At 41.3% G+C, this 14,967-nt stretch overlaps 1 protein-coding gene across 5 annotated transcripts in view; it reads left to right on the forward strand.

The window, feature by feature from the left end:
• slc25a22a (solute carrier family 25 member 22a) overlaps positions 1–14,967 on the forward strand; it is a 165,476-nt gene that overhangs the window by 99,519 nt on the left and 50,990 nt on the right. For all 5 annotated transcript variants that reach the window (XM_068046031.1, XM_068046035.1, XM_068046033.1 and 2 more), the window contains one exon: positions 3,688–3,778. In XM_068046031.1, coding sequence (XP_067902132.1) covers positions 3,688–3,778 — 91 coding nt within the window. The remainder of the gene's footprint in view (positions 1–3,687; positions 3,779–14,967) is intronic.

Below are 14,967 nucleotides of genomic sequence, written 5' to 3' on the forward strand. Positions count from 1 at the left end.
CACTTCTGTGGGCAGGAAGAGTCAACCATATTGTTGGACAACAGGTTTCCTTCCATAAAGGGCATTAGTGAACCAGTTGGGTTTTTAACAATTTGACACCTTCATGTTCATTTTTACTCATTTTAGATATTTATTTGCATTTTTTTCAAACTAAATTTAAGTTCTCTATCTACCAAATTAGGATTTGAACTCAAGTTCTCTGGATTATTAGTTCCAGTAATATAATCGCTACACTACTGTAACCTTATTGAACCCTTTGGAGGTTTGCAATAAAAAATAATGCTAAATAAATATTGCAAGGTATAATGAATTTATGTACAATGCATTTTTTACTCTGCACCATGAGTGTTTTTAGCAGACTCATTTCCAATATGCTTAATGTAAAATAGTCAGTACAGTCATATGCCATACTTCCAGATTTTTATACCACCGACCCCATGGTTACCTAAAGTGACGAACCATATTGCAGCAGCTTGCTGTGCATCAGAGATTGCTTTGTCTGTCCATCCTTTATTTATTTATTTATTTTGTTTTTATTTATTTAGAGATACAGCACTGAAACAGGCCCACCGCGTCTCTGCCGACCATTAACCACCCATTTATACTAATCCTACACTAATCCCATATTCGTATCACATCCTCACCTTTCCCTATATTCCCCTAGCACCTACCTATACTAGGGGCAATTTATAATGGCCAATTTATCTATCAACCTGCAAGTCTTTTGGCTCTGGGAGGAAACCGGAGCACCCGGAGGAAGCCCACGCAGACACGGAGAACTTGCAAACTCCACACAGGCGGTACCCAGAATTGAACCCGGGTCGCTGGAGCTGTGAGGCTGCGGTGCTAACCACTGCGCCACTGTGCCAAACATGCCAATCTAGCACCTATGCAGTCAATAAACATTGTGTTCTGAACAGCTCTTTTATTCTTCCTACTCCTGTAAATGTATTGCCTCGAAGAAGTAGTATTTTGTACCACAGAGCAGTGAATGTGGGTTTACTGTACATTTCTTACCTCACTCGCTGAGTCACCTGAAAAACCATGCTGTTTTTCCCAAGAAAATGGACAGGAAAAGATCAACTGATGCATCCAGCCTTTCACTCCTGACATGATCGAACTTTCATATACCATCGATTGCATCCCACCTTAGGGAGGCAGCAAGTGGGAATCAGGCACTTACTGCATTGGGGGAGCGAAACACCGAGAGAGGCTTTTTCCAAGGCCACTATTGTGTATCTCTTACTTCCCCTAGCAGCAAGTTTGAGAATGATCACCTTAGAGCAGGTTACTTGTCTAATCCCACCCATCCACCCACCTCCCAGCTGCGGGTGATGCAAGCCATGAGGTGACCAAAATCATGTGGGCTTAAAACACACCGCCACGTAGAAGAAAAGTAACAGATGACCTATAAAAGAAAGGCTTGTGTGTTTAGGAAGCTGATAAAATTTGTCAATAATAAAAAGGCTATGACCCTCTTAGTGACAAAAGTTCACAATTTTTTTCACTGTAAATTGTGGCTTATTTTGTTTCCTATTTGTTCTGATTCTTCTCTCCTCCTAGTCTGCTCACTGAGACCCGCCTCCAAGCAGTACACTGCCAATTTCACAACTCCTTGTTGGAGCTACTCTATAGTATGATACTGGGGACACCATTCGAGGACAAATGGAAGTGTAGAATTGCCACTCAACTCTTTATCTGGGCTAGTATTTTTTATAAAGAAAAGGCTGCCTACAGTATCTTGAAGCAACAGCGCTCTAATGTTGGTTTACACAGCACTTATCCCACATGTTGAGGCTGCTCCTGTTATATTCTTGTGTTCAGCCATGTTTTTATTTAATGATTCCTGCTTTGTTGGTAGATTTTCGCAGTCATAAAATAGTTATAGCGCAGAAGGGGGCCATTTGGCCCTTCATGTCTGTGCTGGCTATCTGCAAGAGCAACTCAGCTAGTCCCAGTCCCCTGCCCTTTTCGTCATTTCCCTGAAAATGTTTTCTCTTCAGATAATTATCCAATTCACTTTTTGAAGTCATGATTGGATCTGCCTCCACCACACACTCAGGAAGTGCATTCCAGATCCTAACCACATGCTGCCTTTTGGTTCTTTTGTCAATCACCTTAAATGGGCGGCGCAGTGGTTAGCACCGCAGCCTCACAGCTCCAGCGACCCGGGTTCAATTCTGGGTACTGCCTGTGCGCAGTTAGCAAGTTCTCCCTGTGACCGCGTGGGTTTTTGCTGGGTGCTCCAGTTTCCTCCCACAGCCAAAGACTTGCAGGTTGATAGGTAAATTGGCCATTATAAATTGCTCCTAGTATAGGTAGGTGGTAGGGGAATTGAGTAAAGGCGGGGATGGGGTAGGAATATGGGATTAATGTAGGATTAGTATAAATGGGTAGTTGATGGTCAGCACAGATTCGGTGGGCCGAAGGACCTGTTTCAGTGCTGTATCAATAAATAAAAAAATAAATCTGTATCCTCTGGTTCTCTGCCAGTGGGACCAGTTTCTCCCTATCTGGTCTGTCCAGATCCCTCATGATTTTGCACACCTCTATCAAATATCGTCTCAACCTTCTCTAAGGAGAACAATCCCATCTTCTCCAATCTATCCACACAACTGGTAATGCAGGATTTATAGTCAAATATCAGGACCAGACCAATTCAAACTATTCTGTGCCTAAAAACAACCAGAGTCTAATAATGAAGTTCAGCAGCACCAACAAAGGGAGGGGCAACCAGCTTCATGAATTAAGCGTTGTCCCTAACTCAACTTGGTTTAAACAAAAAGCTGACAAAGACTGTACTGGAATAAATGTACCTTCTGTGCCAGTTAAATATTGAGACCACACGATAGTTGAAATAATTTGTCTTGTATATGAAAACAATCCCAATGCCACATCCCCACAGCTTTTCCTTGTGTTCATTTTCAGACTTAGCAAAATTTGGTAACCCTTGCAGGGAGGGAGCTTGAAGGGCAATTTTATTCTCCCTCCCTCCCTCCATGACTGTGTCTAACTGAGAGTTGACAATGAGGCAAGCACGCAAGTTTGCGTGATGGCAATCCTGATGCTGAAATGCTGCGTCTGAATTGGGGTTGAGCTATCTTTTATCCCTCATTATATATTTTTAAAATATATAAATCACTTAAAATTACACTTCCAGTCTAAAACTGCTCTAATTATGTGTTCATGTAATAGTGAAATCCCATCTGATTGGGTGCTCCTGTGTATATGTATATTTGCTGACTAATGTTGTGCTAGCATGCGATCAATCTTTGAACAGAAGGGAGCTGAAAGTACGCAGTGACATGTAGAAGTAATGAGTCATGGCGCATAGTTGGTGCATGAAATGTTTTACCACTGATCATCCCACATAAGAGCTGCAGCCTCTTTCAAAGCTTTCCTTTACTAACTGTATGTTGTCCTGCTATTTCTATCCTCTGCAGTCTGCTACCTTCAATTAGTGCTTTCATGCAACATTTGAAAGCTGTCACTGTGGACTGACAGAAATGTAAATAACTGTATTAGTTTGTGTTGTTGCTTTATAATAGCCCACATGTTTCTGACATATTTGCATTAAAGGTTTGAATTTTTGTAAGTTGAAGTTTTAGAGAGAAAAAAGATACTTTTCATAACTGGAAATGCTTTGTTTTTTTCCCCTTCTCTTCCTTCCGATCTACACCATTCTAGGAGCTGCTGTCAATCTTACCCTAGTTACACCTGAAAAGGCCATCAAACTTGCTGCAAATGATTTCTTCCGTCAAATGCTCTCCAAAGATGGGTAAGTGGAAGTTTCTTTTAACAAATTAAGACAACGATGAAAGTACTGGGGGGAGAAACAGAAATTTCTCACCTGAAGTGTAGTTAAACAAAGCAGCCAAAACACAATGCTAGTGACTGACTGCTTCAGAAACCGTGCATCAAACTTTTCACTGAGCATGCCACTAAAATAGTGAGGATTATAGAAATATCTCAGTTGGTTCAGACTGCAACTATGAACATGTTTTCTAAATGTTGTTTGTTTTAATGTTACATATAGAAATGCAACATCTCCACCTACAAATGCTCCAAGTTATATAATTGCACCTGAATGCTGCGCCAAAGCACCTGGACCGCATTAATTCCCTAGTGTGTAAAGGCTTTCTGCTTTTATGCACTTTTCACCACTTTAAACCACCCTACTTGGACTTTCCATGAGGCCCTATTTAAGTGGAGGCCAGCTGTAGCCTGGGTGCAGTTATCTGGCAGTGGATTTGGAAAGGTTGAAGGGTGCTTTGGTCTTTTTTAAATGCTAGCAAAGTTGCAGTGCATGTGGTGTAAAAGACATGGCCAGCCAGTTACTGAATTTCCAGACATGCAATAGAAGGGCTTCCTGCAGCCCATGTGCACGACGCACAGACCTAGCAATGAGGTGGATTCCTGACAAAAAAGTGAAATGATTGCAAGAAGGGAGGTAAACTGACCTGTCACTCAACACCCTAGTTGTGGCATCGGCTGTGAGATTTTTGACTGTTTAGGCGGGACATTGACTAGCCTTTGACCCACAAGGTACAGACTCTGGTTTCTTAAATCAAGAAAGAGAGTTTATTAATCCAGCAAGAATATACAAGCAATACTTGACCAACAGCAGTAGTTATACAGCGGAGTGCACGGTGTCCTCGGTTCTTGGTTCCCAAGCTGCTGTGGTGCAGTCTTCTCTCTTGAGGTGTTCTGTTGACTGTAGGGCGGTCTTTTTGAATCGGTGCACCCTGATGTTTTTCAGTACCTTTCATTTATGCCCCCCTCTGAGAGTTCCTATATTCCGTATTAGGTTACATTCCACCTTAATCCTTTCGATTGGTCAGGTATGACCAATTGATTATTTTATAATAGTTAGATTAGCCAGATATGACCTCATGTTCCATACATTATCTCTACAGGTAGCTTGATGACCTAAGTCATTGTCACACAATGGGGAATGTTTGCTATCCCCATCAACATTCCAGTCATGAATGGTCTCTGAATACCTTTACTTGCTTTTCCATCCTCATGAGGCCTACAAGTAAGACAAATTACAAAATTCTGAGTCTGTCTTAATTGAAATGCAGAAGGGCAGTTATCAAGACATCCTGTCTCCTAGCAAAAGTCACTTCTGCTGTTGTTAAAGTAGACACTGTCTTCCACCATCTCTCCAGTATAGCATACAAATATACATTTCACATAACATGATTCCAAATGCAAGGTCCATAACTTAATTCTCATATAATACATTGTTACATATAAAGTATAACTATTCCCGAGCATAACTGCAACATCACTTAAAATCATTCTACTTTGAAACATAGCACTTCATGTGAATTGCATCAAGCCATAACTTGCATAGATTCATCCAACAGATTAAACATGGCAGTTGTTAACCCCTTAGTACCTACAGTCCCCACCGTGAGGGTGAAATGCTGGATGGTATTGATTCCCTCATACATTATCTCTTGAGGAGGGCATATCATTTCATAGTCTCCTGTCTAACTCTCATCTTCTTTAACATTCCCATAATTTTGTCTTAAGGCACATACCAAAATCAGAATTATCACTAATTGAACAATTACCAAGATATGGGAAATCGTCCTGATCCAAAGGGGTATTTCAGTGTTTAACTCTATGTCCCACCTGTGGCTGTCATCCCCTATCTCAGGGATTTCCTTCTTAATTTCCCCATTTTGTTGTTGCAGGACATAAAAGTGTTTGTTGGCTCTATTGATTCTTTGCAATAGGTCAGTCTGATCAGGTAAAGGGGTAATGTCGTAACCAAATCTACTAATGTATTGATGTAACTGCTTCTTGAGGTCATCTTTAGCAGTGGTATTTATTTGCTGATAATTCCTTATACTGCATAGAACATTGTTTTCTATTTGAGCTGTTAAAGAGGGCCTTAAGCAAAATTCTCCCTATTTAATTGACACACTAAACTGCCATGTATATACTCTGTGTGGGTAGTAACAACACAATACCTTCACTCACCTTGGTAGGCAGAATGAACAGGGAACTCCTCTCTGCTCACTATTTCCATTGTACAGTTGAGACCATCTTTAATCCAAGTGAATTCACATGCTGGAGCAGTGTTTTCTACAATATTATAGGGACAAACAAAGGCATCCTCTGACTGGAGACACCCAGTCAAGTCTGGAGCAACCCAAGTAGTTCCATTGACTAGGGAGATATACTTAGGTGGATTTTAGTATCTAACAATTTTATTCCTCATTATAATCTGTTCCTTAACTGTTGTAATTCCAGATTCCCAAGGCCAATTCTTTATTCTTTTTCTGAAGCATGTTAATTCTAAGTTGTTGGCCTGTTGTAAGTACTTGTGTTTCAAGTAACAGATCAAGCATGGACTTAAAAGATTCTCCAGCTCTCCCTTTACTGTATCCATCTTGTGGATAATTTCTAATCCTTCAACTGTTTCTCTGAACTTTAATCTTACTCCCTCTGCCCAATACCAATGTGTTTAATTTTATTCTAATTATTTTCATGTCAGTTTCTCTATGGAATATGTGTCAATGCCTTGATAGTTTAAAAAATGTTTCACTTTACTGGCCACAACTGCTATGCTGTTGTCAAGTAGGTGAACATATCTGAGACCTGTTGTTCAGTGTATTTCACCATGGATTTTGCATGTTAGTTACTTTTATGCATAACACACAACATTTGCACACTTATACTGGTGTCCCAATATCATGTCTCACATTCTTGACTCTCCAGTGATCTTATCAAAAGATTGAAAAGGGGAGGGGGGGGGGAGGTGTCTCGAGAGCCTTGCTCATCTTACCCTGCGTGGTCCCAATACCTTGGGTAGTGGCCAGAATGTCGAATTCAGTTTTTTTTTTAAAGAAAAAAGGCAAGGACACAAATTTCCAATAGAAAGCTATCAATTTACAATTCTTAACAGTCTCCTAACTCCTCTTCAAAAGTTCTGGGATTCCTGGAAATTATGCACATTAATTAAACAGTTGAATTCTGATTCTGCCAATTTTTGCCCCCAAAATTCCTTTATTAGCTCTCGCATCAACCAAATTTTATTTCCAATTCCCATTAATTACAAGTCTAATTTTGAGCCCTGGAGAAACTTTACAGAGCATTACCCATAATATCTTTCAAACAAGAATCGAATGGATCCTTAATCATTATCTTACCGTAGCAGCAGTCCCCACCGACAAAACACCTTGCTCAGCAACGGTTTACCAGCAGGCATACATGTTTTTTTTTAAATAAAATTTTGTTTATCTCTAGCAACTCATCAATTTATTTTATCAATTCCAGTGTTATAAATAGTTATCACCAGGCTTGATGATTTTAAATGGTGCTTTTACTTCAGACAAAAGTGCTTGCATATGTTTAGAGGTTGACCTTCACTTCTCTTGTCCTCGAGCACTCTGTCTTGAAAGATTTTCAAAACTGCTGGATTTCTGTCTGTTCTCACTATACCATCATCACCTGTTTTAAAAAGAAACACAAAGACTCCATTTGGCTCTGGTTAGGAGCCCCAATGGGTTAATATGTCCAATTTTTGTTTGTATTTGTTAATTCATAAACTTAACATTTCAAAATGCCCAAAATACTGTCGGTAAATCTTCAATGAGCTAAAAGTTGTGCGGTGAGCAAAGCTGCTAGCTGAAAGGGTTAACTGTCTCTGCCAGTTCGAAAAGAGGGCAGGGCAAAAGTTCTCCGATTACATCACCACCTTTTTTTAAAGAAGTAAAGCCAATACATTTCTCCAAGTCATGTGCACACACCAAAATGGGTTAGAACATTTTAAATTAAACTCCCTGTTGTTCCCAAAACACTTTAGCTTCACAAAGACCCAAGAATAATTCAACACAGGTGATTGAACCATCACCTCAAACACTCCAAAATCCAATTTACACTATCAAACCTTAAAACTACCTCACTCTTATATGTGTGAATTTGTATCCGGATTAAAATTCCCACATATTTTGTCATAACAACTAGAATGTCACCGTAGCCACCAATGAAATTCTAGTTTTCGCAACTTAGCTTACTTTGTAATTCCACATCCCTTTACATTAAAGGCCTGCTACCCGACCCGAACCCAATGGCACCCGCCAACATGGGTCGGGTCACTCTTCCGGGTCTGGCTTTCGGGCTCGGGTCGGGCTGGGTCCGGGTTGGGGACACACAGTCAGCATTGCATTTCGCTCTGCTGGTAAGTGTCAAAAGTTGAAAAGCCTACCTGACGTCAAGGAGGGAAACTCTGAGTCTGCGCAGTGAGCGAGTGAGTGTCTCTATGACATCATGCTCATGCTGCAGCTTCCTGCAGATTGGGAGTCGGAAGGTAGAGTCGGAAGATAAAGTTACCATTCTGGTGGTCGAGTCGGGCGTAGGAAAAGTGGAGGGACTCTGGCCAGGCTCGGTTCCGATCTGTCGGGTTCGGGTTGGGTTGGTTTTTTTTATCATGACCTGAGCAGGCCTTTACATTGTGCTTACAATTCTCATATTTAACTCAAAGTGCCAAAACTACTATATCCATATTGCGATTCCCAGGGATAAAAATTACATATTACAAATGTAGACAACAGTTTCCACTCCAGACCACAAAGGGTTAAACAGCTTTCTGTTCACTGCAGAGAACAGTGAAGACGGCACCAAAAAAAATGTCAAACAAAATAATCTCTCTTTCTCACACATACAGACACCCCACCCCCCAAAAAAAACTGGAAGAGGTCTTTATTTAATAAATTAGGAAGCTTCCTCTCACAAACGCTGCAGTCACTCTGGGTCTTTTCAACTTTAATGACTTAAAACTACTTTATCAACTCAACACATCAGAATAGCACTGCTTATTAAAAGGGAAAAAAGAAAACAAAAGGAAACCTTTAACATTCTTAGCCCAATAAGAAAATCACCCAGCAAAGTTTTTGCAGCCTGTTTTGCAATGCTTCCACACAAGGAGATTCTTAAAGAGACAGAACACTGCAACCTCACATTTTCAACATAACTTATCCTTCTTCCTGTTTAAACCAACTTTGATACAAATGTATACTGTACACTCTAAACAACTAACAATCTTAAAACAACATGCAAGACTGGACCACAGAGGGTTAATTAGTCTGCAATTCAGTGACACAGCACTGAGCACACACACAAGGGAATCTCACAGGCAGACAAGAATTACCTTTTATTTAAATTTCTCGACATAGGAGCTGAGCTGGCAATGAACTCCAGTGACGGTTTCAACTTCTTTACACGACTAATCCGATAGCTCACACGCTATCCTAACCTTTACGGTGGACTATCTTAATTTCTTTTTCTCCTCGCCATTCTCCCTCATGCGCAATATATGTTCAAGTTCAGAAATTCTCAATTCACACTGAGTTCCCATTTTAATAATGTCTAACTCGTGGACACAGGCTTGTAAATCGTAAGGGTTGGGATCGGGAATTAGTTCCCGTCTTGGTTTAAAATATGGGTCTCCACCACAACATTAACAGGAAGGTCAGGCGTAGGAGGTCCGAGACCCCACAGGTCTTCGCCCGAGCAGTACTTGGAGGCTTTCTCCTCTAATGGACCCCAATCTACCTCTGAGGAATCAGCTTAGTCTGGATCACCTGGAACAACGGCAGACACAAGCATTTGCTGTTCCCCAATTTTTTCTAACTGCTGGATTTTAAGACAGCATGCTCGGTGGTCTGTCTGCTAGTGGGGTTGCTGAAGGGCTTCCCTTAGAGCACTATGCGAGTCTTCTAACTGTCGGCTAAGTTTTTTATTTTCCTCACTCATAACTATTAAGCAGGACTTAGATATTTCGAGGGACAGCATAGCACTCCCTGCCTGTACAGCAGTGACCCACTGCTACTGAATTACTGCTGATGCACTAGGCAGCTGCTGCTGTAACACATCAATCTGACACTTCTGGTCTCAAACAATTTTGTCCTTTTCCTGGACTAACCGATCATCCCTCTGCACACAATATGGTGCTGCATAAGATTGAGCTTGAAGGCTCAATCTACCTTCAGCTTCTTCTCATTAACTCGTTCTTGAATAAACTTAACGCGATCCTTAGTTTTATTTAAACATTCTGCAAGGAGGACCTGTAGGTCATAGAGTTATACTGCACAGAAACAGGCCCTTCAGCCCATCGTGTTTGTGCCGGCCATCCAGCACCCAACTATTCTAATTCCATATTCCTGCACTTGGCCTGTAGCCTTGTATGCTATGGTGTTTCAAGTACTCATCTAAATACTTATCAAATGTTGTGGGTGTTCCTGCCTCCACCACCTCTTCAGGCAGTGCGTTCCAGATTCCAACCACCCTCTGGGTGAAAACATTTTACCTCAAATCCCCCCCTAAACCTCCTGCCCCTTGCCCTAAATCTATGCCCCCTGGTTCTTGACCCCTCCGGTAAGGGAAAATGTTTCTTCCTATTTAACCTATCAGTGCCCCACATAATCTTGTACACCACAATCATGTCCCCCCTCAGCCTTCTCTGCTCCAAGGAAAACAACCCTAGCCTTTTCAGTCTCTCTTCATAGCTGAAATGCTCCAGCCCAGGCAACATCCTGGTGAATCTCCTCTGCACCCTCTCCAGTGCAGTCACATCCTTCCCATAGTGTGGTGCCCAGAACTGTACACCGTACTCCAGCTGTGGCCTAACTAGCGTTTTATATAGCTCCATCATAACTTCCCTGCTCTTACATTCTGTGCATCGGCTAATAAAGGCAAGTATCCCATATGCCTTCCTAACCACCTTATCTACCTGCGCTGCTGCCTTCAGTGACCTATGGACAAGTACACCAAGGTCCTTCTGACCTTCTGTACTTCCTAGGGTCCTACCATCCATTGTATATTCCCTTGCCTTGTTGGTCCTCCCAAAATGCATTACCTCACACTTTTCAGGATTAAATTCCATTTGCCACTGCTCCTCCCATCTTACCAGCCCATCTATATCTCCCTGTAATCTAAGGATTTCCTCCTCACTATTTACAACACCGCCAATTTTCGTGTCATCTGTGAACTTACTGATCATACTTCCTATAGTCACATCTAAATCATTGATGTACACTACAAACAGCAAGGGTCCCAGCACCGATCCCTGTGGTACACCACTGGTCACAGGCTTCCAATCACAAACAGCCCTCGACCATTACCCTCTGCCTCCTGCCACTAAGCCAATTTTGGATCCAATTTGCCAAATTGCCCTGGATCCCGTGGGCTCTTAACTTCTTAACCAATCTCCCATGCGGGACCTTATCAAAAGCCTTACTGAAATCCATGTATACCACATCTACTGCTTTACCCTCATCGACACATCTAGTCACCTCCTCGAAAAATTCAATCAAGTTAGTTAGACATGATCTCCCCCTGACAAAGCCATGCTGACTATCCCTGCCTCTCCAAGCGGAGATTAATCCTGTCCCTCAGAATTTTTTCCAATAGTTTCCCTACCACTGATAGACTCACCGGCCTGTAATTACCTGGAGTATCCCTACTACTCTTCTTGAATAATAGTACCACATTTGCTGTCCTCCAGTCCTTTGGTACCTCTCCTGTGGCCAGAGAGGATTTGAAAATTTGTGTCAAAGCCCCTGCTATCTCCTCGCTTGCCTCACATAACAGCCTGGGATGCATCTAACCTAGGCCTGAGGATTTATCCACTTTAAAGCCTGCTAAAACAGCTAATATCTCCTCCCTTTCAATGCTAATATGTTCAAGTATATCACAGTATGCCCCCTCCCTGATCTCCACACCTACATCGTCCTTCTCCACAGTGAACCCCGATGAAAAGTAATAATTTAAAACCTCACCTATGTCCTCTGGCTCCACACAAAGATTGCCATGTTGGTCCCTAATGGGCCTTGTTATCCTCTTACCCTTAATATACATAAAACACTTTGGGATTTTCCTTTACTTTATTTCTTTTTAGCTTTATTACCTAGCTTGGCTTGAAAAGCCTTCAACACTGGTTTGTCTGTCATGATTATATGTTTGCGAGAAAACAGCTACTGGCAATCAAAATATACTGGCATGCCCCAGTTGCAGGTTCCCCTTCCCAGATCAAATGCTGGCCAGGCAAATGACTGAGACTCTACCTCAACAAAGACCACAGCAGCTTGGGAAGCAAGAACCACTCTGCTGTATAACTACTGCTGTTCGTTAAGTATTGCTTGTATATTCTTGCTGTGCTTAATAAAATCCCTATCTTTATTTCAGAAACCAGAGTCTGTACCTGTGGGTCAAAGACTAGTCAATGTCCTGCCTAAACACAAAAATTTTGCATAAATTCTCTTTGCCAAGGTCCTTCACATGAGGATCTGGTTTAAACTATTCATGATGCATAAGCCTGGTAGGCATTTGACTTGGATATCCGAAACATCAAGGTGGCTGCCATATCAAAGATGGCCCTGATTGACTAGATTTTTCCACAGTGCTGAAGATCGATATCTTTCATGTAGCTGATGAGGAAGCTAAGACTCGGGACAGCATCTACTGGAACTTGTTACCTGGAGGCTACATGGTTTGTATCTAGGGCTTAGTGCTTATCAATTTTGAGTTGAGAAGTAAATAGTTGCTGCTGAAATACTTCCAACTAGTGGAGTCATCATTTAGTGAGGTATAGATGTACCCATGCTGCAGTCAGGATGATGATTGCGATGCACTCAAATAATTTATGGTGAACTGTGCAATTCACCATACAACTTGCCATGAGTTCCTGGTACCTGCTGTGTATCTCACAAGGGCTCAAAACCTCCACTTGTCAAGGGTCCAGTGACCGGCTTATGACTGTCCGCCTTGCAGCTAGAGGTTAGTGGGATTTGTTTGGTAATAAAAGCAGCTCCAAGATGGCATGGGTGAAAATTTGTAACCGTCAACTCTGGCAGACTTAGTAATCCAGTACTTGAACCAAGCAGACCTGCAGCGTCCGAGGACATTGTTGATGATCAGTGAGCCTTACTGTTGGAAAGATAGACCAGTCGCTGGAGGCTGGCATTTTTTCCACTCAATTCCAGACAACCCTGCATGACAGAGCCAGAATCAGGTGGTCCTAGCTGAAGAAATGTTGGAAAGCCTATACATGACAATACTGTTACATAATATGTAGTTTTAGTTGGTTATGGACCCCAACAGTACACTTGGGGAAATCCCAAAATCTTGACTCTGCTCGCTTGCACCTCTCACTAGTCTACAGAGAGAGATTATGCACACCACTTTGGGCAAAGAGAAACGCGACAGGTGTTTCTAGGTCATTTTGGAGACTTTTAAAATATGCCAGAAGACCTGACTTTCTCTTGGGGACCCCACATGGTTGTTATAACTCAGATCACAAATTTTAATTTCCATTGGTGACATCTTCTGGTCCAGTTAAAACTCACAAAATGACAGTAAGGTCCATTGCAGCAAGGCTTAAATAAGTCATGCAGGATATGGTGTCTTTCCCAGGTTCTTGAAAACCTTGATGTGTTTTGTTATGAATTGTGCAATTGTACTGATGTAAATAACGTGGGTGCTGTTTGAAGGATAGTGAAAAGCTGAATATTTTTATAGCTTTGATTTTAGAAAAAAAGCCCTATTCATTGCTAGATCTAACTTTGGTACTTATTCTTGTTTTAACCTTGCAGACGGTCAAAGTTATTTGCAGCTCTGGCTGACTCAAATCCCTATGGAGAAGCTAGCAGATGCTCTTGCACGTAATCACAATGGATAATGGCTGTTTCCGCTATGAGAAGCAGGTGACTGGGGGATGGGAGATACAGACTAGCACAATGAAGCAGTCTTTCTCTCTCAAGTCCAATGCAATAGGGGGAAAAAACCTTGTTGGTTAAGCTTCCATTGTGAATTACTAGAATGGTCCCTGTCTTGTGGTTTGCCTGCAGTTTAACCTTCAGTGCTAGCTTCCTATTGCATGACTAAATCAAAACTGAATGTCATCTTATCCTGTCCATTGCAGATGCAGGGGCCTTGGAGTGTTGTACAAAAAACAAATCTGAATTAGTTAATTTTTTTAGGATGAACTCGTGAGCAAGACTGTTGAATAAAGTTCCCTGTCAATGTGCCCAATACTTAATGGGGAAGGGAAATACTTAGTTCTCTACATAAATTGATCTTTTTTGTTAGTTCTCATACCTTTTGAGTTTTTAAAAATTTTGTGTTCAAAAAATGTAACCTTGGAAGTGTGTCCCTGGTACTGTCATTTGACAGGTTGCGAGAAAAGTGCCAGAAGATGTTAGTCAACATCACAAATTCAGCGCAATGCAAGAAAGAGTCACACTCACTCTTCTGCATGACAAAGCCAAACTCGGGTAATGACTTTACCAAGCATGACATCACCAAATTAAATGGTCACAGCAAGGACCTGCTCAGATTGTTTTTTAAAATTACTTCTATAATTTTTTGGCATAAGATTATCAGTAAGGGATTGTTCACATGGAATGCTTCATGTTTCCCTAAACAATAAATATTATTGTTTGAAAAATATAGGGAATGCATAAATGGGCATGTTAGACCTCTTAACTAGTACCTGCCAGTTGGTCATAATGTTATCCTTGTGCGTACAAGAAACTAAGGTCTTCAGTTAATGTTGTGCATGCATCAATGTACAATTATTAAGAGCAGACTAATGCCACAAGATAATGGAACTTGATGCAAATGAATTAAGCATTTGTGCATTAATATTTATGCAACATAACTTCAAGACCTAGGTATTCTACTTTTGCTACAGTATCTTCAGTTCATAAATAGATATGGGGATGATTTTGTTTAAATGTGTGTATTTTAATTGGCTTTATTGAGGATTATTGCAATCATCTTCTCATCCCTGCCCCCCCTCATCGTTGGTTTCAGGTATCAAATTCCAATATGTTTAGTTTTCTCTATTTAATATAAGGGATTTGTTACATTACCTGTTGGATAAACTAAGGATTTGAAACGGATTTGAAGCTGGGGTCACTTGCACAGCCAGCTACTCTATAATTGGCTCTG

The sequence above is a fragment of the Heterodontus francisci genome, chromosome 14 (assembly GCF_036365525.1).
Source record: "Heterodontus francisci isolate sHetFra1 chromosome 14, sHetFra1.hap1, whole genome shotgun sequence".
NCBI classification, from domain to species: Eukaryota; Metazoa; Chordata; class Chondrichthyes; order Heterodontiformes; family Heterodontidae; genus Heterodontus; species Heterodontus francisci.